The sequence below is a fragment of the Phoca vitulina genome, unplaced genomic scaffold (assembly GCF_004348235.1).
Source record: "Phoca vitulina isolate PV1807 unplaced genomic scaffold, GSC_HSeal_1.0 scaffold13, whole genome shotgun sequence".
NCBI lineage: Eukaryota > Metazoa > Chordata > Mammalia > Carnivora > Phocidae > Phoca > Phoca vitulina.
Window position 1 is genome coordinate 47093445 of NW_022589716.1, and position 26126 is coordinate 47119570.

The window sequence follows — 26126 nt, forward strand, 5'->3', positions numbered from 1 at the left end:
CCCAGCATGAATGGGGCGCCGAGCGCCGCGCGGCTGCGGACCGGCCTCGCTCTCGCCGCCTGGGGAGCGCCGCGCTGGGCGCATGCGCTGCCCAAGGCCGGGGGGGCGGGGTCTGCGGGGGCGGGGCGGGCGCAGGGGGCGGGGCTGCTGGCAGCCTCCAGAGGGCGCTCTGCCCCGCTCCGCGCGCCTGCCGGGGCCCACCGCGCGCCTTCAAACGGCGATACACTCGTCTGCCTTAATGGCTCTACGCTGGGCCCGCGGCGTAGCGTCCCCGGGGAGCCCCAAGCTCCGGGGCTGTCCTGAGCCCGTGTCCCCAGGGATGGGCCCGCCTTCCTTGTGTCCGACCTAGGAGTAGAGCCTCCATTCACACAAGGGTAAACTGAGGCCCGAGTAGGGAACGCGCCTTGCCCCGGGTCATGCAGGGATGTGGGTCGGGACCCTCGGCCTTCTGCCACCGCATCTATTAGGTGGGATGGGCACCCTCGCGGTGAGCAAAACGGCGCTCCCTGCGGGCGGGGCCGCACGACAGCCCGCCTGCGGCGCGTTCGCTGCCGCGGGAACATGTCGCCCCGGGTCCCGAGGTGGGGACGTGGCGGGACGCCAGTCTGGCTGTCCCCCGAACGCGGCCGGGCGGGCAGGCAGTGCGGGGGCCAGAGTCGGCGGGGCGGCGGGCGATCGCCCGTGACAGTGCTCGCACAGCGTTCGGCGGTGGCGCGCTCCGAGAGCCCCCAGAGGTGGGGGCCCGGGAAAGGCCGCCCCCCAGAAGGCCCCCGGCCGAGGGCAGGCGCGGCGGCAGGAGCGCAGAGCGCAGAACCGGGAGGACGGGGAAAGCCTGGCGGTGGCCGGGGGAGCGGCGGGGGATTTAGCTCGAAAGCAGGAGAGCCACCGAGGGGCCTTAGCTGTGTGTGAACCCTGCGTCATCCCTGCAGAAGAGGACACCTCCTCGGTGCACACGGCTGAGAAAGAGAACGCAGCAAGGAGCTCAAACCCGGCCAAGGGGCCCTCCCATCTCGTCCCTCCTCTCCCTCCCCTCACACAGCCCCCTATCCTAGTTTCTGAGTTCATCTTTTCTTCCTTTTCCTTTGGGTTCCACCCGTTAGGCGCGTGCCCCAGATGGCATGCTGCTTTTGCTGTGCTTGTCTTGGGGCATTTTAGAAAAGCGATCCTCCCGCTGTGAGGGCCAGGCCAGCCCGTGCTGCTGATAGGCAGTTTGTTCACTCTGCTTTGTAGTGCCTCCCCCTCCTGCTGATGGACACGGGGCCCCATTTGTGGATCTCTGTGCATCAAGCTGTGATGGACATTTTGTGCAGGCTCTTGGCGGCACACTAAGACCCAGGGCTGAGTTGATGGGTCACCCAGTAGGTGTATGTTTAGTTTGGTAGACACCAGAAAAACAATTTTCCCAAGTGATGGCCCCAGTTTGCACTCCCAGCCGTAGTGTGAGTGGGTCCTAGCAGCTCCCCCATCCTCATCCACACTTGCTACTGTCACCGTTGAGATTTGCCTATCTGGTGGTACGCACTGGTTTTCCACTGTGGCTTTAATTGGCGTGTCCCTAAATGGGGGAGAGCATCTTCTTCAAAGGTCCTATTCACTGTTTTATTTAGCAAGCACTAGTGTAGTGCTGACTCAACACCAGGTTCTGCTACATTTTTACAGATGGGTAAACTGAGGCAGGAGAGGTGAACTGACTTGCCCAGGTTCCCCAGCTTGTAGGTGGCAAACAAGACCCGAGAGCCTTCCTTCCTCATGGACTTCTGAGCCACACAGACCTCGGTGCAGATCCTGGCATGGCTAGTTAACAAACAGCAAGTCCTGTCTGCTCTCAGAGCCTCACTTTCTTCCTGCATGACATGGATATAGAAGACCTCCCACCCCGCCCCGCAGAGCTGCAGTGAGGCTTGAGTGTGCACACCCTACAGGGCCTGAGAAAACGTCTATCCCTGCTTTGTGTTGTTCTCTGCCTGCTGGCTTCAGGGCTATCCCCACCTGTCTGCCTGCTCTTTTGCCAACCTGTCCTCCCCAGGGCCACTGGGGCAGGCACTGTTCAAGGCCCTTCTCACTCTGCTCCATAGTCCCCAAGATCCATGGCCTCTCCCTTGGGGAGCAGCCCCCTATCTCCAACTGTTTCCAGGGAAGCTCAAGAGGGCCACTGGGCTATGGGTGGCAGCCAAGCTCATGGTTAACCTGGCAACCCCCCCCCCCCCCACACACACACACCACATCCCACAGTCACTCAACAAGCAACCCCAGTGTTCTCTTGGACACTCCATCCCCTCCCCCATGTCCCCTGCTTCCCTCAGCCCTGTGGATTCTCTCCAAAATGTTATTCCAGATCACACCACTTCCTTTCATCCCACTCCACCCCGTCCCTGCTCATGTCACCTTTCTGTCTATCCCCAAACAGTGGCAGCAAGATCTGTTCAAGATGGAAATCGGATTATGTAATGCTCATGAATCATGCTGGACCATCAATTCCAGGTGGACCCTAGGCCCCAAAGTCATGAAGAAAACTGAAACACTTTCAGAAGACAATAGACAGGGCAAGGGAAGGATTTCTTCAACAAGATATCGAAAAGAAAGAAAGAAAGGAAAATATGGATCAATGTGACTACCTTAAAATTGGTCATTTTTATTCATTAAAAGTTACAAAAGAGGAAATGGCAAGGCGAGCCAGGACTTAGGAAAAGATATTTGCAACACATACATATACTTGACGAAAGCTGTGGACCCAGGATACAGAAGGAACCCCCAAGAGTCAATAAAGCAAAAGGCAACAGTCCAGCAGGAACACGGGGAGAGGACCCCAATGGACAGTTTGTTGGAGAGACAATGGCGAGTAACTGTTGCTGGGATGAGCCCAGGGCAGTGGGTTCCACACTCTGGGGCTCCCATCGGACACAGCGGCACCCTTGCCTACACCTTGCTCTGAGCTAAGGCCCGGACCCCATGCAGAAGGAGAGGAGGGGAGGGGGAGCTGGGATTTGCCCCCAGGTCTGTGGCCGCTGCTCTTCATCCCACATCACGTGGGGGAAATGAACCAGCCAGGCTGCTCGGGCTCTGCCTCTCTGGGTTTCCTCTGTGGGTTTTGCTTCTGCGTGCTGATGCAGTTCAATAGGGCGTGGGAGTTGTTGGACAGCGGGGAACAATTTGTAGGAACGCGATTCTGATCTGGGGTGTTTGGTGAGGGGGCTCTTTCAGTACCTTCCAACATTCCCACCCCTGGAGTACTTCCAGGGGCGGCTTCTGCATGTTGGCCACTCAGAGCTTTGTGCAAAAGTAGACTCAAGGGTGCCTTTCAGCCCCGAGGCAGGCCCCCCTGCTGATGGGTGAGGAGGAGTCTCCGGGGGAGCACAGTGGGTCCCGGTCACCCCAGTCCCCTGGGGTATGACCACTGATCCCTGGCCCTGAGTCCCCCTGACTCCTGCCTGTACCTCAACCCAGCTCAGAAACCAAATATTTCTCTCTCTCTCTCTCTCTCTCTCTCTCTCTCTCTCTCTATATATATATATATATATATTTTTTTTACAATTTTTTTTAATGTAGGCTCCACATCCAACATGGGACTTGAACTCATGACCCTGAGATCAAGAGTCACATGTTCTACCAACTGAGCCAGCCAGGCACCCCAAATATTTCTAACCCATTCATTTCTTACCACCCCCACGCCTGCCACCACCTGCCCTGAGCATATGGGGACCCTCCTTGGTCACCAGTTTCCACCTGGCCCCTCCCCACTTGGCTCTCTGTGCTGTGGCTCAGAGGGATCTGGGGGAGGAGAGAGGGTAGGAACCCTTCCCTGCTCAGAACCTCCAGGGGATTCCATCCACACACAGAACACCTCCACCGCCACCCCATGTGGTCTGTGCACACATGCATACACGCTGGGGGCAGGCACAGAGCAGGTGCTCCCTGGGGGTTCCTTGACATTTGGAGGGCACCCACCCTGTTCTGGCCCTGAGTGTGCAGCACTGTGGGTCGTCTTGCTGTAGGTGGGTGCCATCGGGCTTGGCCCACTGGCAGCTGCTGTGGGCTCAGGGGGTGAGCAGAAGCTGCTGTTGTATTTATTCTGTGAAGCCTACTTTGGCCACTGGAAAGAGGGGATTGGGGGCCCAGTGTGGATGTGGGGAGCTGTCAAGAGACCAGAGACAAGAGGGCGCCTGGGTGGCTCAGTCGTTAAGTGTCTGCCTTCAGCTCAGGTCATGATCCCAGGGTCCTGGGATCGAGCCCCACATCGGGCTCCCTGCTCGGCGGGAAGCCTGCTTCTCCCTCTCCCACTCCCACTCCCCCTGCTTGTGTTCCCTCTCTCACTGTGTCTCTCTCTGTCAAATAAATAAATAAAATCTTTAAAAAAAAAAAAAAAAAAAAAAGAGACCAGAGACAAGATGATGCCAAGGGAGGGGTGAGCACAAAGCCATCCCCACACTCTAGGCCTTTGGTCTCCCCAGACAAGAGAGGGGCTCAGCCCAGGAATAGGCACTCTGAAGAAAAGGCTGCTGGGACCCAACCGTAGCCTCCTCGGGCTCACCAGCCCACACTCCTCCTGCCCTGCCTTCACCAGTCAGGCTTTGTGTATTAGGTGACAGACACACAACTGGGCTTAAGCTCCAAGGGACATGTATTGGCTCAGGTGAGCATCAGTTGAGCATGTGTGGGTCTTAGGCACAACATGGCCATTGCACCCTGGAGCTCTCTCCCCATGTGTGGGTTCTGCTGGCTACCAGCTTGGTTCACACCCACACAGGCCTTCTGAGTGGTGGCCTCAGCAGCTCCAGGCACTTCCTTCCCAACGGTTCCAAGAAAATTTCCAGAATTGAGCCTCAGTGAAATGAGCTCATCATGTGGCCCCTTTGAACCAGTCCCTGTGGCCTTGAGGTAGAATGTGGCAGTTGGCAGGCTGGTATTAGGGACCCCTCCGGAGCTGGGGGTGGCATTAGGAAATCCACATGCAGTTATCAAAATAAGCAAGCCTGGATGCGGGACAGGCAAGGCCTTCAGGACCCTAACTGCTTCTCTGTGTGTGCCTAGCACTGTTGCCATGCTGATAATTTTGCTCCAAAGAGGTCTTCATGCCTCAGGCCATTCCCCATGCTGTGCCCTTGATCAAGAGTGTCCCTACATGCACCTTTCATCTTTTCATCTTCCATGGCCCAAGCTCCCCCTGCCACCAAGAAACACCCCCCCACACACGCACACTGGAGTCCTCCTCAGGCTTCCTGTCCCTCTGTGACAGCTGTGACCTGTTTGAGCTCAGGTCTGTCACCAGCCCTCCCCCCACCCCCGGCTTTGGGGATGTAACCAGGTCACTGTCAACACTACATTGCACTGAAGGCACAGTGGTAGAGCCCCCTGCCCACCACTTTACAGACGTGCCCCAAGAGCGCTGGAGGAGTTCGGCATCGCCTCATTCTGGCTTTAGATGACTTTGAGGGCAGAGTAGGTGATGGGTGTAAACAGTGAGCAGGCTGAGTCTGGGAGCTGGTGAGGGTTGGAACAGGTAGTGACCTAGAGGGCACCTGCTCTGTGGAAAGCATACACACACTATTGGGCGAGTATTGAGTGAACAAGACCCACCAGCAAGAAGAGCCCAGCCAGCAGGCCTTCAGTTTGTGATCCATATCCTACAGCACACACCACCCCAGGAGGCCCAGAGTGGGTGCTTGTCCCCCTGAGGGCTCATGGCCAAGTAGCCCAAGCATAGGATTCTCTCCAGGGCTGTGGCCTCTGGAAAAGCCATCCCTACCATCATCACTATAGGGCCAAGGGGGCCTTGCACCCCACAAACCCAAGAATCAGGCCCCTGGGGATCAGGGAAGCAGCCCAGATTTTCTTGTTGCATTAAAGAACCCTGGGCTGAACGGGGGACACTGGACCTGGCCTCCCTGACACACACCCAACAGTAACAGGGCAGTGCCCTCTTTGCCCACCTGTGTGGGGCCAGAGGAGGCCAGTTGTGAAACCAAAGATTGAGATATGACCCAGGGTCTCAGCATACAGTACCCCAAAGTTACAGGACCCAATCAAAAGTTACCCATCATAGCAAGTCCCAGGGAATTCTCAGCTTGCTTGAGACACACAGTCAACAGATGCCAGCACCAAAGGGTCAATGGAGGCTGGACTTATTTGACAAGGACTGTAATTAAAGTTATAAAGAACCAAATAGATATTTTATAGTTTCTTAAAAAAAAAAATACAATAATTGGATTAAAAGAGATAATAGATGGCTCCACAGAAGAACAGGAGGGAAAGAGGAAAGAATCAGTGAACTTGAAGATAAAACAACAGAAATTACCCAGTCCAAAAAACAGATAGAGAATAGATTGGGGTGGGGCTCAGAGCCTCAGGAACCTGTGCAAAATAACAAAAGATCTCACATTTGTGCCATCAAAGTCCAGAAGGAGAGGAGACAACGAGGTGGGGTGGGGAGACTGAAAAAAATAGTTAAAGAAATAAAGGCTGAAAATCTCCCAAATTTAGCAGAAGACATAAACCTACAGATTCAAGAAACTGAACAAACCCCAAATGGTGTAAACCCAAAGAAGCTTCTTCCAAGGCCCATCATCAGCAACCTTCCAAAAACTGAAGACAACAATCCTTGAAAGCAGCAACAGAGAAATAATGCCTTACTGTCGAGGCCGAACAGTTTGCATATGGAGGATTCCTCATCAGAAACCCTGGAGGCTGGAAGGACATGGAAGGACATTTTTAAGGGCTGAAAGAGAACTGTCATCCGTGAACTCTATAGCTTGTGAAAATACCATTCAGGAATGAGAAGAAGTCAAGACACTCTCACATAAAGGAAAAGCATGAGAATGTGTCACCAGCAGGCCTTCCCTGAAAGAACGGCTGAAGGAAGCTCTCTAAACAGAAAGAAAATGATAAAAGGAGGATTCTTGGAGCATCAGGAAGGAAGAACAATGGACTTCTTCTCTGTAACTTTCTGAATTACATTGGATAGTTGAAGCAAAAATTATTCCAGCACCTCATGTCTCAGAGTAGTTAGAGGGAGCATCCCAGTAATTACATTATAAATGGCAGAGGGGAACGGGCTGTAAAGACAGGAAAGATCTCTACACATCACTCAAACTGGTAAAAACCAGTAGGCTGTGGGAAGGACACATATAGAATGTAATCCCTAGAGCGACCACTACAAATCTATGCAAACAGATACACTCAAAAACACTATAGATAAACCAAAATGGAATTCTAGAATGTGTTCAAGTAACCCACAGGAAGGCAGAAAAAAGAAAATTGAAAGAAAAAACACAGGTTACAAACAAAACAACAAGTAAAACGGCAGACTTAAGCCATAACAGAAAATGCAAATAATATGATTCCATTTATATAACGTTTTTGAAGTGACAAAATTATAGAAATGGAGAACAGATCAGAGTTTGGCGGGGTGAGGGATGGGGGGTGTGACTGTAAGGGGGAAGCAGGAGGGGATCTTTAAGGTGAGGGACAGGTCTATATCTTGGTCTCAGCCTTGGTTACCTGTGATAAAGGACACAGAACTGGACACACACATCGTGTCAATGTTACTGTCCTGGTTTCCATATTGTCCTATAGTTACAGAAGATGTAACCCCTGGGGCAAGCTAGGAGAAGGTACGTGTGACCTCACTGTATTATCTTTCCAACTCCCTGAGAAGTTATCATTATTTTTTTTTAAAAGATTTTATTTATTTATTTGAGAGAGAGAGAATGAGAGACAGAGAGCATGAGAGGGAGGAGGGTCAGAGGGAGAAGCAGACTCCCCGCCGAGCAGGGAGCCTGATGAGGGACCCGATCCTGGGACTCCAGGATCATGACCTGAGCCAAAGGCAGTCGCTTAACCAACTGAGCCACCCAGGTGCCCAGAAGTTATCATTATTATAGATCATAATTATTTCAAAAGAAAAAGTAAAGTGGTGCCTGGGTGGCTCAGTCTGTTAAGCATCGGACTCTTGATCTCAGCTCAGGTCTTGCTCCCCGGGTTGTGGGTTGAAGCCCTGCATTGAGCTCTGTGCTGGGCACGGAGCCTACTTAAAAAAGAAAGGAAGGAAGGAAGGAAGGAAGGAAGGAAGGAAGGAAGGAAGGAAGGAAGGAAGGAAGGAAGGAAGGAAGGAAGGAAGGAAGGAAGGAAGGAAGAAAGAGTGACAAAAACACAACAAGCCTTGGCTGTTGGTTTTACCCCAGGCCCAGCTCTACAGCTGGCACAACTTCGTGGAGCAGAGCCTGTCCGCTGTGGCCTCCTTTACACCCTGTGGCTGGGGCAGGTTGCTTCAGGCAGGGGGAGGGGAGTGGGCACACAGCAGGGCGGTTCTGTCTGGGCCCCACACTGGGCTCAGCCCGGACATCACCTACAGCAGAGGCCACCACGGAACTACTAGGAACACCCTGCCTCCCCCTCTGCTAACCTTGTCTCCTCATTCCCCGGGCCTCAGAGCTCATGTTGCCTCTTCAGAGAAACTCCTGATTCCCTGATTTAAAACGCCCCCCAGTCACATCCTCTAGTGACGTTCATCATACTACTAATTTCCCTGACGTTTCCTAAGTTGCTTATTTTCATCCCCACCCGACTCCCCACCCCCCACCGAATGGAAGCCCCACGAAGACTGGGGCCTCATCTTTCTTTTTTCTTTTTTAAGATTTATTTATTTATTTTAGAGAGGGGAGAGAGAGAGCACACACGCGTGAGTGGGGGGAGGGGCAGAGGGAGAGAATCCCAAGCAGACTCGGTGCTGAGCATGACCCATGAGATCATGACCCCAGCTGTAACCAAGAGTCAGAGACCCAACGGACTGAGCCTCCCAGGCGTGGGTCCTCATTTTTCTTACAATATAAGAGTACACGAGGCAGACATTCTCTAAGGGTCTGTGGGATGTATTCACTATCTATTGCTGTAACAAGTCACCCTAAAATCTAATGGCTTAAAACAGCAACCATTCATTCTCTCTCATGGTTTCTGTGTGGAATTTAGAGGCTATGGCAGGGAAGGCTGGTCTCTGCCCCACAGGGTCTGAGGTCCTGGCTGGGAGACATCCTCTTCTGGCCATTGGATCCCAGACCCGTGTCCAGAGAGCTCTTTCAGAAACTCCAGGCCCTGCCCAGGCCCACGCACACCTCTGGGGCTGCACGTTGTCGGTCCTGTGGGTGTGGTCAGGGTCATAGGTGGGAGTGGAGATGAGAAGAACAGTTGGAATTTCTGGGGAGGCTTTTTGACCTAACCCTCTGAGACACCCCTCTTGGGAAAACCCTCCATTCCCCTTGGGGGAATGGCCCCATCACAGCTGGGGGCTCCATCCAAGAGTGTAAGCTTTGGGGGCCCAGTCCCCTCCCCTGCCCCAAGGCTCTGCTCCCATCACGTGTCTATCCCTCGGTGCCTTTTCGGGGTCCTGGGGCAAATGAGAGCAGCTCCCAGGGCCACTGTGAGGACCAGAGAAAACATATGGGCATCCCCAGGCAGAGCGCTCTCCCTGAGGCCCTTTGGTCCACCCTCAACACCACCAGGCAGGGAAGGGCTGTGACTGCCTCCTTTTTGCAGATGAGGAAATTGGGAACAGAGAAGTAAAGTGATGTACCCCAGGGGACATGCTGAGCATGCTACAGTCCCTTCTTTTGACCTCTGCACACCAGGCTTCTGCAGCAGCCCTGGCCATACCGCTCGCTCCCTCCACCCCCACTCTTCCTGTTGCTCCATGCTTTGTCATAGGGAATCTTTGTGATTTCCCTAATTTATCATGAGCTTTGCACATGATGCTTATTCCTTCTGTCCCCATGAGGTCACCCTGTTAACCTTACCCAGCTAGCCCCAGCACAGGCTCTTCTTGGAAGGCCACCTTGAAGCAGCCACCCCCCGGCCTGGTCTGGAGCAACCCTGGGCTTGTGGGCCCTGGATCTCAGCACTGGACATCACCAGACATAAACAATGCACAGAACCAGATTTGACAAAAATCTAGCTTTGCTTCATCCAAGGGGACATTCACTGACTTGTTTCTCTGAAAGGTCCAAAGAGGTCTAGCTTCAGGTACGGCTGGATCTGGGGGCCCAATGACATCATCAGGCACCTATTTCTTGGCTCTGCCTTTCTCTGTGTGCATTCTCAGGTATGCTCACCCAACCTGTTGGCCAAGATGGCCCTGGCAGCTGACTCCTCAGTCTCTCCTGCACACTGTAAACTGGGGGTGGGATGTGGGGGGGAGGGGAGATGGTTGGATGGGGGCAACCTCTCCAATGCAGCAGCTGCTGATGCTTCCAGCAGCCTTTACCTTTCATGAGGTCTGGCCTTTTTGCCTTTTTTTTTTTTTTTAATAATTCAAAGAGGCCTTTTAATTATTAAAATATATGCTCATGGTTTAAAAAAAAAACCTGAGAAGTACACAAAAGGATACACAATGAAAAGTCAGTCTCCCTCTGGAGCAAAAACTGTTACCAGTTTCCCTGTGTCCTGGAAGAGACATCTTACACTGTTACAAGCAAATGCAAACACCCATGGATATTCTTGCCTCTCTGTTTTCTCAAAAGATACAAACTATGCACCCAGCTCTGAACCGTCTTTGTTTTAATTTTTTCTTTCCTCTTACTAACAGATTTGTGGAGATTATTCCACAAGGGCTATCTAGAGATACTTTCCTCTCCCTCTTTAACTTCATACAAATGGAACCATCTAGTATTCTAGCAGCACACCCTGGGGTGCCCCTCAGTGAGTCACACTTTTGTATATTCCCTCCCCTCAAGTGTATGACTTGTTTCTAATGGATAGGATAGAGCAAAGGTGAAGGGCTGTCTCTTTCGTGATTCTATTAGGTCATATAAGAAACTCCCTTGCTGGCGTTGAAGAAGTGAGACCACATTGAGGGAGGACCTGCGACAGTCACATGCTAGGGGACGGCTGATGGCCTCCAGCCTCCGGCCACAAGGGAGTAAGTTCTGCCAACAGCCAGGTGAGCTTGGTGGGAGCCCAGCCTGACCACACCTTGACTGTAGCCTCATGAGATCCTCCCTGAGCAGGGGACCAGCTCAGCTGTGCCAAGGCTCCTGACCCAGGGACTTGTGAGATGGTGTGCAGCTAGCTGCAAGCTGCTAAGTTGGTGGTAATTTGTTAGGAAGCTGATAGCAGTGTTTGCTCCTCTCTGCCCAGCTCCTCTCCGTCCAGACGTCTGTGAAATTCATCCATATCCTTATGGGGAGCTCTAGTTTGTTCTTTTTCATTGTTGGGCAGTATTTTGTTGTATGATTAAACTACAACCTGCCCATTCTACTGTCCGTGGACATCTGGACTCCTTGGCTGCTATGAACAAAGCAGCCTGAACATCCCTCCATGTACCATTTAGACCACATACATATTAATTCTCCTGGGTATCGACCTAGGAGTAAACTTGCTGCATGGATGTTTAACTTCATAAGAAACTGCCAAACCATTTTCCAACGTGGTTTAAATACTTTACACTCCTGGCCCCAGTGTACGTGGGTCCCAGCGGTTGCTCGTGCTCACCAACACTTAGTAGTGTCTGTCCTCGTGCTTTTGGCCATTGGATGGGTATGCAGAGGTTTTTCTTTGTGGTTTCGTCTTGCATTTCCCTGATGAGTCATGAGGATGTGGGGCATTTTTTCATATGTTTATTGGCCTCCCCTGAGAGGTTCCTGATATTACTTTGTCAGCCCTAGAGCAATTTATTATCTGTCCATAAACCCTAAGCTGGAACTGGAGGGAAAGAAAAACTCTCTTCACAAGGTCAGGCTTGCTGGGGCAAATCATGAAGCCCAAGAACGAAGGTAACATAGAGGAGAATAGTGCTAAGAGATTGAAGGAGAGAGAGCAGGTCCCAATCACTGTGTGTAAGCGCTCAGATCCAGCCATGCCTGAAGCTTCCTTCTGCACTTCTCAATCACACGAGCAACACACTCTCCTTGCTTAAGTCAGTTTGAGCTAGGGTTCTGTCACTTGTGAGAAAGGGGTCCTAACCAATGCAGGGGCTGAGGCAGCTCCAGTCTGGGTTCTAGTCTGCCCAGACTCCAACTCTCAGGGATACTGACATTCTTGAGGCCAACCAAGTTTCAAAAGCAAGTGGGGAGGGGTGGGTGGGGGGATCTGAATTCCAAGTGCTCCGCTAGCCCTCCCTGCTGTGGTCTGCACCCCACTTCATTATTGAGTGTGTTTTGAGGCTGAATAACCATGTAATTGGTTTATCTGTTCCATAGTCGAATTTCAGCAAATATGTTTTTCATAATTAGGTAATGTTTATTTAACGGAAATAACCAGCCCATTAAATTTAATGAGGCAGGTTATCAGGTATGAACTGGAAGTGTTTTTCCTTACGAGTAACTTGGATTTGGGTGTTCCTGGGGGGGCCGGGGAGATGCAGGCAGCCGCCCTCTCTGGGTGTGGGAAGCCCCAGGGAGTGGGGGTACACGTGTGTCCTGTCCCCACAGGAAACAGGAATCCCCACTCCTGGTGCTCCTAGCCCCCCTACTTTTTCTCCATTGCATAGCATCCTATATCATTGATTTTATCTTCTCTGTCTCCCCCACCCCCAGATCTCCAAGCTCTGGAGGGCAGGGTTTCCCTTCCCCCCATTGCTTTATCTCCAGCGTCTAGAATGATGACTGCACACAGTAGGCATTCAATGCCAACACTGGCTGTGCAAAGTAGAAATAACTAAGGGAGACCCCTCCTGCCTCTGCGATTCCCCCCCGGGCTCTGGGGGTGTCCTTCCCAGCACACTTTGGGCCATCCCTGCCCCACTCCTGAAGTCTCCTTTTTAGCAGGCTTCGTCCCCCTCACTCCCCTGCTTGGCAGGCAGGAAAAGCACTTTATTCAAGAAGATCCAGGGGCGCCTGGGTGGCTCAGTCATTAAGCGTCTGCCTTCGGCTCAGGTCATGATCCCAGCATCCTGGGATGGAGCCCTGCATCAGGCTCCCTGCTCAGCGGGAAGCCTGCTTCTCCCTCTCCCACTCCCCCTGCTTGTGTTCCCTCTCTCGCTATGTCTCTCTCTGTCAAATAAATAAACAAAATCTTAAAAAAAAAAAAAAGAAGAAGAAGAAGATCCAGACTTTGCCAAGGGGTCAACCACTGGGCCCGAAAGCAAACGGGAAGAGATGGCCGTTTGCCGCCTGACCCAAAGGCTCAGGCTGTGGAGGGCACACCGCCACATGCATTTGGGAGGGCATCGAGTCTGCGGACTATTAAAGTGTTCAGGTCAGTTTAGAACAATGGAAAACACAGTCAACAAAACACATATTATTTTCATCCAAAGAATGGGTTCACACTGTAATATACTACTTATTTTCTTAAAAGAGAGTACATAGAGCTCCATGTTGATAAATACATTCCACGTCACCATTGTTAATGGCTAGAGACCTATCTTATGGAGATCATATTTTACTTAATGCATACATCCCCTGTTGTTGGACATTTAGACTGTTTCCAGTATTTTGCCATTGCTATAAATACTACAATAAACAAAGCAGTCATTTCACCTGCCAACTCTGGCTCAGCCCTCAGACTAGGACTTAAGCCTCGTCTCCTCAACAAAGCCCTCCCTGACCCCACAGCCTGAGAACCCTGAGCCTGGAGTTCCCGGGGGCTCTCCCTAGGGGCCTCATCACAAGGGACCTCCAATGTCTTTTGGAATTATGACATGACTCCTACTACCTCCTCCTGCTAGACTATAAGCCCATGGGGGCACGGACCAATATTGCCATTGTTTTCACAGTACATGGGGTATAATAACATGAACAATATTAGCTCCTTGGGTTTCTCTAGAAGCCAATTCTGAGGCAGAGATGAGGCTTCAGGATGTTTATGTGAGTGTCCTTGGGGTCACCACTTCTGGGAAGGGGAAGAAGCAGAGGGCAGGACTAGCTGGGCTGCCAAGCAGTCTCGATGAGGCCATGCACAGCTCTCAGGTCAGAACACTCTTCCAGCTTGCTCCAACTTGGAGCATGAGAGCTGGGCCTCTATACCCCACTCCAGTAAGCAGTAATTGGATACAACTCCTGGCTTGTTGGGGTGTGACTCAGGTGAGGTGGCTCCCTAGCAAAGGTGCTTCCCAGAGGGAGAGGACTCGGGGGTGAGGGCTATCTGTCCACAGCTGGCCCTAAAGGGGACCTGGGTGGTAGGTCCTCTGCCCTCACATTTAGAGAGCACTAACCATGGGACACCTGTCATCACAACCCCCTGAAGGGATGGCATCTATGACTGTCTCCCTTTTACAGATAAGGAAACAGAGGCCTAGGGGCTTAGGAGCTGCTGTCCAGAGGCTTGGAGTGGGTGCTGGGTCTGTCTGGCTCCGATGCCAGGTCCTGAATCTCCACATTATGCTGCAGAGTGGGTGCTCCAGAGGCTGTGCAAAGGCCGGGACGAACATTCTAGGACACAGTGCCTGCTTACACGCTAGTTTCCTTAGAGCCGTTGATCTGCCATCACCAGGCAGAGGCTGTGTGCGTGCTCCCAGCCACCAGTGATGGCTGTGGATGTGGCCCTTCCTCCTCCTTGTTCTGTCAGTCCTGCTTCACCTATTTTGCTGTGTCAGACGCATGCACATTTAGGATTTCCAAGTCTTCCTGCATGCCGTCCCTGCTAGTGTTTGAACTGCCCACCTCGTTGCTCATTCACTCCTTGTCCCGAAGTCTACCTTGGCTGGTAGTAACACAGCCGTTCCAGCCTTCTCAGAGTTTGCTGATATGCTTCTGTTTCTATGCTTTTATTTTCAACTAGCCTGTGCTCTTATTCAGGTGAGGTCTCTTGTAAACAACACACAGGTGGATTATATGTGTGGGGGGGTGTGTGTGTTGGGGGTAGGTTGTTTTTGGGTGTTTTTTCGTGAATTTGCACACTTTAAAAGGCCTCTGATACATTTCACCAAAGTTGTCCCCCAGAGAGGTCATGTGAGCTGCTTCTCCGGCAATGGCCTCAGTGGAGGGCCCTCTCCACATCTGCGGTGACACTCCGCCTTTTGCGTGTCCAGGACACACTGGACATTTCTCCCATGCCCTGCTCTCACTCCCACCTCAGCCACCTGGAATGACTTGGCATGTCCGCAGCCATACTTGGGGGTGGATGAGGTGGTGGCATGTGGCTGAGACAGGGCAGGTGTATGAATCAGCACCTCACAAGAGATCCTGCCCTGGGGCTCATGGCCGCCTTGATGATGGAGCTCAGACCTTGCCTTGGCATTGCTGGGCCTCTCCAAGTCAGTAATGACGTTGGAGGGAATGGACTCCGGCCATTTCTTTTGCCAGCGTCCACACTCCCATCTGGGGGGCCAGACGAGGGGAGAGGTGGAAGATTGGCCCCTTCAGCTGGATCCCTGGAGCAAGGTAGAGTCAAGCCTCTGGACGGATGTCCCTGGGCCTGGCCCAGCACACAGCCAGGACCCCAGGACCCTTGTTCCACACTGTGCACTGTGTAATCTTGGGCAGGTTACTCACACTGTCTGTGCCATGGTTTCCTCATCTGGAAAGCAGGAGCAGCAATAGCCCTACCCCACAGAGCTGTGTGACTCTAAACGTGTTAGCATTTACAAAGGGTGTGGGAGAGGACCTGGCACATGGGGAACGTCCAATCGGGGTGATGGCTAGTACTCCTCTGGAAACTGTCCATCACGTGTCAATTCAAGCTATCCACACACACAGGTATGTGTACACACTTATCTGCACCCACGACGCATGCCCACCCAAGCAGAGGCACACGTGCTTGCTTAGCAGCCCCCAGTCATGCCGAAGCCCCTCCTGTGGGCCGGGGCCTCAGATCTGCCCCTCCATAGCCGGGACCATGCCTTGCCCTCCACTTCCAGCTAGGTTCAGCTAATGGGAGGCACGAGCGAAGCTGGAGGATGGGAGGAAGGGAGAGGCCACGAGCAGCCACGAGCAGCCACCTCCCGTGCAGCAGTGCCCCTTCAGCGGCTCCAGCTCACGTGAGCAGGGCCCCTGTGCTGTCAGCCTCCACTGGGTGACCCTGCCTTTTCCCTTTATCCCTGCAGCCCTGAGTGATGTGAGCTTCCTGCCGTTGGCTAATTTCTGGGTTATCACACTATTCTATTTGGGTTTTCAGCTTCTCCATCTTCTTTGTGATCAATTCCCTCCCTATGTTTAAATAATCGGAGTGCTTTTGGGTTTCCTGGTTGGACCCTGGAAATCACAGCTGACATCATATTTAATCCCCTAGCAAGCAGGTGGGATGGGTATTAATACTCCCTTTCAACAGCCATGTGGCTGGGACCTGAGCCCAGGAACGTCTGCCTCCAGGTCCACACAATATTGGACACACCCCTCACCCAGGAATGCTCTCTCAGGCTTGACTTCCTACCACATATGGCCACGTGGAAGGGCTGGAGATGCAGGTCCACACAGGAGACACACATAGAGCCTGCACTTTGAGCACATGCCCCGCCCCCCCCCATGCCAACACAATGATACAGTGGCTCCAAGTAAATACCCACTGGTCCCCAGCCATAGGGAAGAGGTGGAGATCAGAGGGGAGAACCTTGGTTCTGACTCGGGGGAAATCGGGGAAATGGGCTGAGATCCAGGTGGAAAGAGCCCGGGAGTATTGGCAGGTGGAGAGCATGGCCGGCTGCCTGTGCAAACACAGTACATGTGTATAGACCGTTGCACACACATATGTGTGCACAGACACAAAGGCATCTGTGTATACACACACAGATGGGTAGATACCCACAGACCTGTGCACACACAGAAAAGCACCTCTACACATACGCACAGGTGCACACGGGCCTGTGCCAACACATGTGCACACACACAAAGGCATCTACGTACACATGTACGCCTGCACATGCATCACACACGTGCACACATATAAACGCACAGATGGCCAGACGCACACACAGCTGCCCTCAGCGGACTCTGGGTAGGAGGATGGAGTCTGAGAGATAGTCCCGTGGGATTGGGAAGTTGGGCAAAGCCCTGGATGCCAGAGGCTTCTGAAGGAGTCTCAGAAGGGCCTCAGCAGCTTCCGGCTGAAGGATGGCTCTGACGTCAACAATCCAGGTGACCTGTGACCCCGCCCCCGCCCCCCCACGCTGGCCTGATGAAGGGCCAGCCCTTCCTTGGGCTGCTGGGGGAGGCTGGGAGGAGGATCTGGCCAGGGCACCCTGCCACTTACTGGGGCCGCTCACCTCCGCGTGCTCTCTGAATGCCTCCTTGTATGTTTTGGCAAGCTGACCCAGAACTTGGGAGAGAGGGCATCTCCCAAAGCTCTTTTCCTCTCAGCCAGTATGTAGCTTGGCCAAATAAAGCTGCCTTGTGCTACCTGCCCAGATAATTGGACACCGCCAAGCCTCAACCGCCACTTCAGCTTTGTGTGTGAGAATTCGGGGATGAGCAGAGATGCCTGGGCTGCAAAGCCCGAGTAAGGATCCAGGCTCTCAGCTCCAGATGGCTAGGGGCTCTCCAAAGGAACTTCCACAGGAAATCCACGGTCACCAGTAGAGCAGTGAGTGGATCAGAAGCCCCGCCTCGGACTCTTCCCGCTACCTCCCTCACAGCACTGGGACAGGCTGGGTGCAGCCGGCGTGTGGTCAAGGCGCCTCAGCTGGGATCCTGTCAAAGGTCAAGGACTGGCGGGCTGGTGTGTGGACACCCACTGAGCAGAGCCCGTCCCAAACCCCACTGTCCTCTGCTCTTCTCAATCCCTGTGTCCCTCATTTCAGTTCCTAGAATCACCAGCACTTACACCAGAGATCTGGAAGTCACCCTTAATCCCCCCCTACACCACCCAAATGCTAATCTCAGCTCCTAAGACTCACCTCAGTCTGTCCCATGACCTGGCCCACCAGTCTCCCATTCATCGTGCCCTTGAGTGCCTGCAGGGCTCTCCTTGGCATTCAGTCTTGCCCCACTTGAGCCCACCCTCCCTGAGAGCCACGGCAGTGTCCCTCAGAGGGATCCCTCAATGCCTTGGCCTGGCATCCCTGCTACCCCACCCAGCTCCCACTCTGCTCTCTGCAAAGCCCAGCTGTGCATGCTCTGTGCCCCCTAAGTTGGGCATCTAGGGTCTCACTCAGCCAGCCTGTGGCTTGCCCAGCAAGTCCTCCATTCGGCTTCTACACTGGAGCTCAGACAACCTCTGTTAGGAAGCTGGCCTGTTCGCTCTGTTCCATCCCTAGAAAGAACTGCATTCCCTCATTTCATCTCATACCTGCTTCTGGCTGGCCTTCCGCTGTTGCAGCATAACTGTGGGTTTCCACATCTATCTCCCCTGCTAGGCTGGGTGCCCCCCAAGGGGAGAAGCCTGTTTCATTCAGCCCACATCACCATGGTCCAGCACAGGTACGTACAGACAGGAGGCAGCTGTGGCTGTCTGCCAGCCGAGAGAATGACTGAAAACAAAGACATTTGCTTTATTTGTTTTCAGACAGTAGCACATACTCTATTTCTCAAACACATGGCAGCCCCAAGCACAGAGGCATCCATAGGCACCCAGGAGAAAATGGCTGTGGCCTAGGGGGCTGTGGACTGTGGTCCCATAACCGGTTCCTTCTTCAGGGCTCCAAGTCACCGCCAGGGCCAGGATTGAGGGCCACTCCTCACCCCTACAAAGGAGAACAGGTCACAGTTCAGTCACGGCCCACTCTGCTGGGAACCTTGTGCATCCCCCAGGCCTCGGCTCCAAGAGGGCCCCCGGCTCTTGGGATGCCCCATGAGTGTCACTGCTTAATGGGAAGGGTGCCCCCCAGCTGGTCCCTGAGACCTGGACTGGGTCTCTTCACCTCTGTGCCCGGTGCCCACTCAACACATGCCTGCAGCAGCCTGCTAACACGGACCCTGTAGCCATCTGACCGCCTTGCCCCCCCTTACAGACAGGCAGGCCTCAGCCCAATGCTGCTTTGTCCCACCAACGTCTCCCCTGTTTTCTTACTTAACCACTCAAAGTTTTTCTAAGTGAAACCAGTCAGAGAGAAAGCTCTGGTGTGTGAGAGCCCTCACACTCAGGCTGTTCCTTGCTGGAACCTGCCTCCAAGGCACTGCCCACATCCACACACATGTACATGTCCCTGGGCTTGGGAGGCGCCACACAGGTGCTGGCAGGAGTTCTGGGGAGGTGCCTCTCACCCCAGCTTTTGACCAGGCGGGCCTCTGTCCGATACCTGCTCCCTGTCTGCCAGAGACGCGGGTTCCTGCCACCTGGTGCTTCCAGAAGCGAATCACTATCAGAGACGCTCTAAGCCCCATAGCCGGCCCCACCAGGAGCCTTCTGAGGCAGAGGTCGGCAGAGGGCAGCAACACTTGTTGCATCTCACTCACAGGGTGCAATGTGTGTGTCTGGGCACTGAGGCCCTGCAGGGGTCGGTGGAACACCCTTCTTCTGAGGGGACCCTGCAGACGCAGCGCAGCGGGAGCAGGGCCGGCCTCTGCTGTTGCCAGTTGCTCAGGCTCCAATTTAGGCTTTAATAACGCCGGGCGGGGGGGGGGGGGGGGGGGGGGGGGGCGGGAAGGAGGGAGCCAGGCCTGGCAGTGCCCCAGAGCCTCTCTCAGGCGTGCTAGAGCTACAGAGAACACACTGGAGTTAAATGCAATCTGTCTTCCTTCGTAATCACATTTTTGCCTCAGTGCAATGAAGATATATTGGTGAGATGTGTTTGTTAAAGATATACTCTGCTGGGGGACGGGATGAAAACTCTGTGGCCGTGGGGCCTGAAGGAAGAGAGGGAGGGCGGTCGGGGCTAGGGGGTGCCAGAGGGCTCTGTGGGGAATCAAGGGGGCCACGGCAGGACCCCAGGTCTCTCCCTCAGTAGAAAGTTAGGTGCATGGTGTGCAAGCACGGGCAATGGCCCGCTGATCCCGGCAGGGCAAGGGTTCTCGTGCAAGCCTTCACAAACACCTTGGTAGATACAAAGGGGTGCAGGAGGGCCACCTGTTCCCATGGCCGTGCGGTATGGTGCAGGGCGACCGGCCCAGCTCCGCTCCGTGCTGCAGGGACCGTTGGCAGTACCCTTCCTGCTCAACTCGAAACAGAGCAAACAGCTTTCCATGCTCCACAGTGGGGAGGAAACGTGACCTCCTACCCAGGCTTCACACCCACCTGGTGCCGTGCAGAGCTGCTGCTAGGCTCCGGGCTGCCCCACAGCCCGCTCCAGGCAGCAGGCCGCGAAGCCCAGACAGGCACACGGCACCCTGTGCGTGAGATGCAGCCCGTGCGGCAGCAGCTCCACCTCCCGGGGCCCAAGCTGACAGAAAGGTGAGGGGAGCTCTGGTGAGGCTGGGCTATTGAGGAGGAGACTGCCAGACCTAGCCAGAGGGCCACCTGACCGCTGACCTCAGCCTTTCCACCATCAGTACCTACAGCAGCTTGTCTCCTACTCAGGCAAAAGGGGCTTTTCCGTGGGAAGAAGGCCCCATCCTACAGCCCTTTGAACAAACATGCCAGCCCTCTGGAGAGGTCCAAGCCAGGTGCCCCAAGTGAATGATGGGGAGGGGCCAGGTCCAGCCTGGGCAGTGAACTGCTGGGCTTGGGAAGGGGGATTGAACTGTCTAGAAGAGGAACAGGGGGGAGGTGAGAGGATAGTATTGGGAGCTGGCTGGGAGGGTCAGGGAAGGAGGGCAAGACCTTGGGACCAGGTCTCAGGGGAGGCCCACTGCCAACCTCAGACATCTAGGATACCCCACTGCTGCCCTGCAAGAGGGCTGGGGAGTGTGTGGGAGAGAGTGGGACTGCTGTGATCCCCTCCCACTCACCAGGGGCTGGGTGCCAGCATGCCCCTTCAGACCGCATGGAAGTGGGGTGGGCTGAGAGGTACCCTTCACTCCCTCACCCAGTCAGGCAGGCCACACCCACTCTTCCACCTCCCTGAACCCAGAGGCTCTTCTCCTTCTAGGGCTGTCCCCGCCCTTTCTGGGACCCCTACCCTGCACCATGGGCCCTCCTCTGAGCTCCCATCCCTAACTGCTCAAAAGTTAGAAGTGGGTGGCACATGCGTGCCCTTTACTAGGTGGCCTGTCCTTTGAACATGGGACCCAGAGCTGCTCCCAGACCCAGAGCTTACTCAGACCTGCTCCCAGACCCAGCCTAGTGGGGCCCAGGGTCTTTTCCTAACCCAGATATCTGAGAGCAGTCACGGGGCCAACAAGGCAGAACATCTGAACCAGGAAGTGACAGAGGAAATTGAAGGCCCGAAGCTGTCACTGTGCACAAGGCAGAGGCTTGAGGTTAGCATGTCTGACTTAGCAGACAAAGACAGGCAGACAGAGTCCAGCACTCGCGTGCTGCCCCCATGCACCCAGCAGCCCAGCGGCCCAGGCAGGAGGGCAGGGCGAGCCTTACCTTGTGGGCAGCACTCACACAGTGCTGGTAAGCCTTGACCAGGTCCGAGCACAGGAGCACTTCTTGTAGGTTGTCACGGTAGCAGCGGAGGATCTGGGCCTGTAGCCCTGAGCACACGGGCTCTATCCTGCGGGGCCTGCAGGGACAGAGAGCAGGTGGGCCCGGGGTTTGGTCCCAGTGGGCAGGAGGGGGACTGGCTCACTCACTCAACACCACAGGCTAGGCACCTGGTGGCCACCGGCGTCCAGTTACCCCTTGGGGAGAACCGGGGACGCAGGGGCTTGAGCACTGTCACATAGCAGCAGACGCCAAGGGGACTGGGCTCCACACTGGCTCTAGCCCTAAGGGGAGTGGGGCTGGGGTGGCCTGCTGGAAGCCCCTTCTGCCCCCACCTGCCACCGTGTAGGACTCTTCCTGCCTAAGGGGTACACCCGACTGTGACCGTGTGATCACACCCACTGCAACTCTTTTCTCATACGAAGATTTCAAAACCTAATACACGCACAATGAAGAAACCTGGAAAAGTACAGAAATGTCTAAAAAAATACATAACAGTTTTAGAATCTCACTTCCTAGAGATCACCTCTGTAGTATTGGGGGATGCTTTACTCTTTTTTCTTTCTTTATCAAAGTAGGTTCAGAAACTACAAAAATGAGTATGTTTTCTTTTCTAAAAGATGAAACAAAACCCAAGTGAAATAAAGATTATGCTAAAATGGGTCACCAGTGTCCCTGGGCAACTCTGACTAGTTGGTCTCCTTCCTGACTCCTTCCACTGCCCCGTCTCCCTTCTCCTCTCTCTCCTGCATGCACACATGCACTGTCTCGCACGCACACATGCCTGAACACACTCACACTGCACGCCAGGCATCATCCTACTCATGGACTCCTAGCAGCTCTGTGTAGTACGCGCTATGATTTCTCATCCCTTGGTGCAATCCAAGAAACTGAGATACTGAGGATTAAGCAACCTGCCCAACGTCACATGCTGGGAAGTAGAAGGGGGCGGATCTATTTGTTTACGTGGGTTTGGTCGCACTGTTTCCACAGACTGGTTTTTCAGGCCAGGTCCACGTGGGAACCTTCGCTGCCAGAGACGGAACCCCAACCCCTGATGTGGCCTTCCAGAATAAACACCACCCATGGCCAGGGCACGTGGTGGGAACTGTGAAAATGCAGAAAGCCACTCCTGAAGGTTCTCGGCAGTGAGACCATCACCATGATGCTTGACGCAGCGCTGCCTCGGTCACAGGGGGAGGCTTGCAGTTCATCATTCTCTCAGCCCAGTGGCTCTGTATTTTAGAAACCCAGCCATGCAGTCGGTGCTGGAATGGAGCAGCCCCATTATTATTTTAAAATACCTCAAACAAGCTGAGTTCATCAGTTAAGAACAGCAAGCAATGGAATGCTCAGTGGCTTAGCAGGTAAGATACCTGGGATTTACTGGTCTCATTTTACTAGCCTAGAGGTGGCACTTCTGCTAGGGCTGTGCCACCAACCAGGCCATGCCAGGCCCGGGTCACCCTGCCTTCCCCTGCACCATCCCCATGCGTCGGCTACTATCATCCTCGGGCCTGCTGTCTCACGAAAGGAAAGTGAGTATGTGGTGGGAGAAGGAGCCTTCCCGTTCCTGGGAGGGAGGGGATCAGAAAGGACGGCTCCTGAGGCCACACTGGCCTGGCTCTGCCCCGGCTCTGCCCCAACAGTGTGTGATTCCATTAGGCTTTGAGGATGCAGCCACAGAGCTGAGGCCGGTCCTCTGGTACCACGCCACTCCAGTCCTTGAGATCACGGTCCTGCTTCTGTCTACATGGCATGGATGAGGTCTTCGAGATTTCTTACTTAGGACATATGGGGTCTTGTCTCAGCACTAGCCTCCCATCTTCACACAGGGGAGGCAGATGGGGCTCCTAGGGGCCCTCTCTGGACCCTGGGACTGCCTTTACTGGGTTCTGTCTGCCACTGCCCACAAGTGGGGTCACTGGGGTGCCCACCTGACTCCCCCCAATGCTCTCCATTCTCGTATTTAAAAACTCTTTGACTTGGAGGTGTCTAATTGTGGGTCTTCCAAAATGGATTTTCAGCCTTTCGCTGGGCATTTCATCTTGGGCAAATTCTCTCTACAACTCTGCTAATTGCTTCACTTCTGATTGTTCTGATGTTCTCCCTTAGGACACTGGGAACGCACAGATTTTTGCTTTCTGCCCTCCATCTCAACTATCTTCCCCTCTCTCTTTTTACTCTCTGGTTCTCCGCTCTGGGGAAGACAGCCTGTTCCTTCCCGGTTCCAGACCTGAAGCCCATGAGGCCACTTCCTTTTGTGGCTCTTTCCTGGTCCCTCTGTTGCTGTAGCTCCGAGGGCATAGGCTTTGTTGCACCCCCTCTTGTACCTCCTGAGGCACCAACCCCCACCATCACGTGACCCCCATGAGTGCCTATTCCCAGTGGCAGCCCAGCAGCTGGAAGGGACTCCGCAGGCATCCATGGTCGGGGGCAGTGCCAGGCTCAGTGGAGGCAGGTCTAAGTCTGTACGCGGCCTACAGGTCTACAGGGAAACAGGACAGGTGGGGTCAGAGGGGCCTGGGCCAGGTGGTATGGCTGAGTTGCCCTGGAGCCCCAGTTCTGACCCCCTGAGAGGCCTCGCCCTCCCCAGACCTGCCACAGGGATCCTGGCTTTCACTTTGCAGGCTGTAAAAGGGTAGAGTAGTTGTTTTAGATTCTGTCCCTCTCCATCTGTCCCCACCTCCTTTGGTTTCAGGTCCCTGGATAAAGGCCCCTATGCATTTTGAGGGCAAACATCACAGAATCCCCAGTGGGCTCCAAGTTCAAGAGAAACTGGGCCATGGTGAAATCCATCCTCTCCATACCAGCATCACCTCTGGGACTCCAGAGGCTTCTCTCCTCTGGGATTTATCAGGAACAGTATGAGGAGACGGAATGGCAGGCAAATGTCAACTGGAAGAAATTTCACCCGCTGGTCCACTAAAATGGCTCTGAATGGGACAGGAGGACAGCAAGAACACAGCTCTCCAAATACAAGGCTTTTTCTGAAGCAAGGCAGGGCAGGGCCTGGGGTCCAGCCATTCATGAAATCAGGTGCATTCTATCCAAGCACAGCTCCACCCTTCCCTGGTCCCCAGCAACCCTGTTTACACTGCACACAGATCAGCAGTTATGGAGAAACATTCAGTCTTATGAACTGCTGCTTTTCAAATGCACAAAAAACGCATCCACAGCATGCTATGAACTTTCCAGGGGTTGAGATAAGTCCTGCTTCCCTATCTGGGGGATATTCACTGCTGCATATTTAGATATAATGGTCCATGTGGCTTTGAGGGGGTTGACGTCACCCAGGTCAGAAGGCCGACAGTGCATTGCTAAGGAAGGCAGCTCACTTCTCTGGCCCTTACTTTCCTCATCTGCAAGTGGGAACAGCACCTGTCCTAGGCTGATGAAGGCCAGGCTGGCATGTGCATGACAGAGTGTGTCCTGAAGGGCTGCTCTCACCAACAACCCAGCTATCAGCGGTCAGGCTGGGGTGGGAGGAGAGCTGAAGAAGGGAGGCTGGTGTCACATGGCACTTAGTGAAGAGTGGAGACGAGGAGGCTTTGGCGCTAGGACTCCAGATGTCGGCTCAAAGGGGAGACCTTCTCTGTACACGTCCCTCTCCCTGTAACCTAAGCTCTAGTATCTTCCAGACCCTGTTCAGATCTCGCCCAGGCCTTGCTGGTGCCTCCTTCCCCAGGAATCTTACGGTACCGATCACAGTGTATCTTCTTCCAGGATCCAGCAGACCCATGAGCGTGGCACCCTATGGACTGGTGGGGAAAACACAGCTTTCGTCCCAAACCCGGGGCAAGGTTCTGGCTTTGCCACTTCCCACTGTGCGGTCAGGAGTCAGAGCAAAGCTGCCCAAGACTTGGCATGTGGGGGTCAGTCCTCAACACCAGCATGGCTTCTGGTCAGGTGGTGTCACAAACACTGAGGAAACGGGCTGAATGTTGCTTCCTCTGACAAAGGGCTTCCACACCCTGTCTCCCCTGAGGGCTGGCATGATGGCCGCAGAGGGGGGCACACGATGAGCAGGTGGCAGAGACCACTGGGTCCACTCAGGTAACAGGCCCCAGAGGACCGACCAGGGGCACAGCACAGATGCTGGGGGTGAGGGCCTCAGAAAGGCCAACAATGTCACGATGACCTCTGGGCGTTCAGTATCATGGAGTCCCCCTCCCGCCATGCTGCCCATGAACCAGAGTTCTATCTCTTTGTTTCCACAAGAGCAGTGATAAGTAACATTAGAAAAAGGCAAAGTATTAGCCAGGAATGAAAACACACCCTTCCTTCCCATCCAATGGCACCACAGTCAGGCCATCAAGGCCAGCAGTGAAGAGCTGCCCTTCCTTGGATGCTCCTCATCGCCGCCCAGCTCCCTGTCTGAAAAGCGGGAGTTGCTCTCACCACCGGCACCACATGCTAGGAACCCTTCTCCCTCTGGGTCACTGTCCCCCCCTTCTCTGGGCACACAGGCCCCTTACTCCTTTACCTTTGCCGGGCAACCCCCCAAGCTAGCTTATCCACCACTCCCGCCAAACCCTCCCACTGCTAATCCCCAGGTCCATTGCACAGTTGACCCTATGGACCTCAAGACTTCTAAATCCAACAGGCCCCTGGAGCCTTCACGCTAAGCATCCCATGTTATACCGACTCCCCATTTCCTCAGTGGAATTGACCATCTAGCACCAAGGAACCCCCTCCCCCTCCCTAGTTTCCTGCTTTGCTGAGTGACAAGCATGGCTATCCCTCCAGCCATCCACCTCAGTTGAAAACCTGGAGTCGTTCTAGGGGCGCCTGGGTGGCTCAGT

General features: G+C 54.1%; 1 protein-coding gene across 2 annotated transcripts in view; it reads right to left on the reverse strand.

Annotated features, from left to right (window-relative positions):
• Positions 1–18342: 18342 nt before the first annotated feature.
• Positions 18343–26126, reverse strand: part of CHCHD6 (coiled-coil-helix-coiled-coil-helix domain containing 6) — a 239183-nt gene continuing 231399 nt past the window's right edge. For both annotated transcript variants that reach the window (XM_032412070.1, XM_032412069.1), the window contains 2 exons: positions 21265–21400; positions 18343–18535 (listed from right to left, as the gene is read on the reverse strand). In XM_032412070.1, coding sequence (XP_032267961.1) covers positions 18530–18535; positions 21265–21400 — 142 coding nt within the window. In that variant the 3' untranslated portion in view covers positions 18343–18529. The remainder of the gene's footprint in view (positions 18536–21264; positions 21401–26126) is intronic.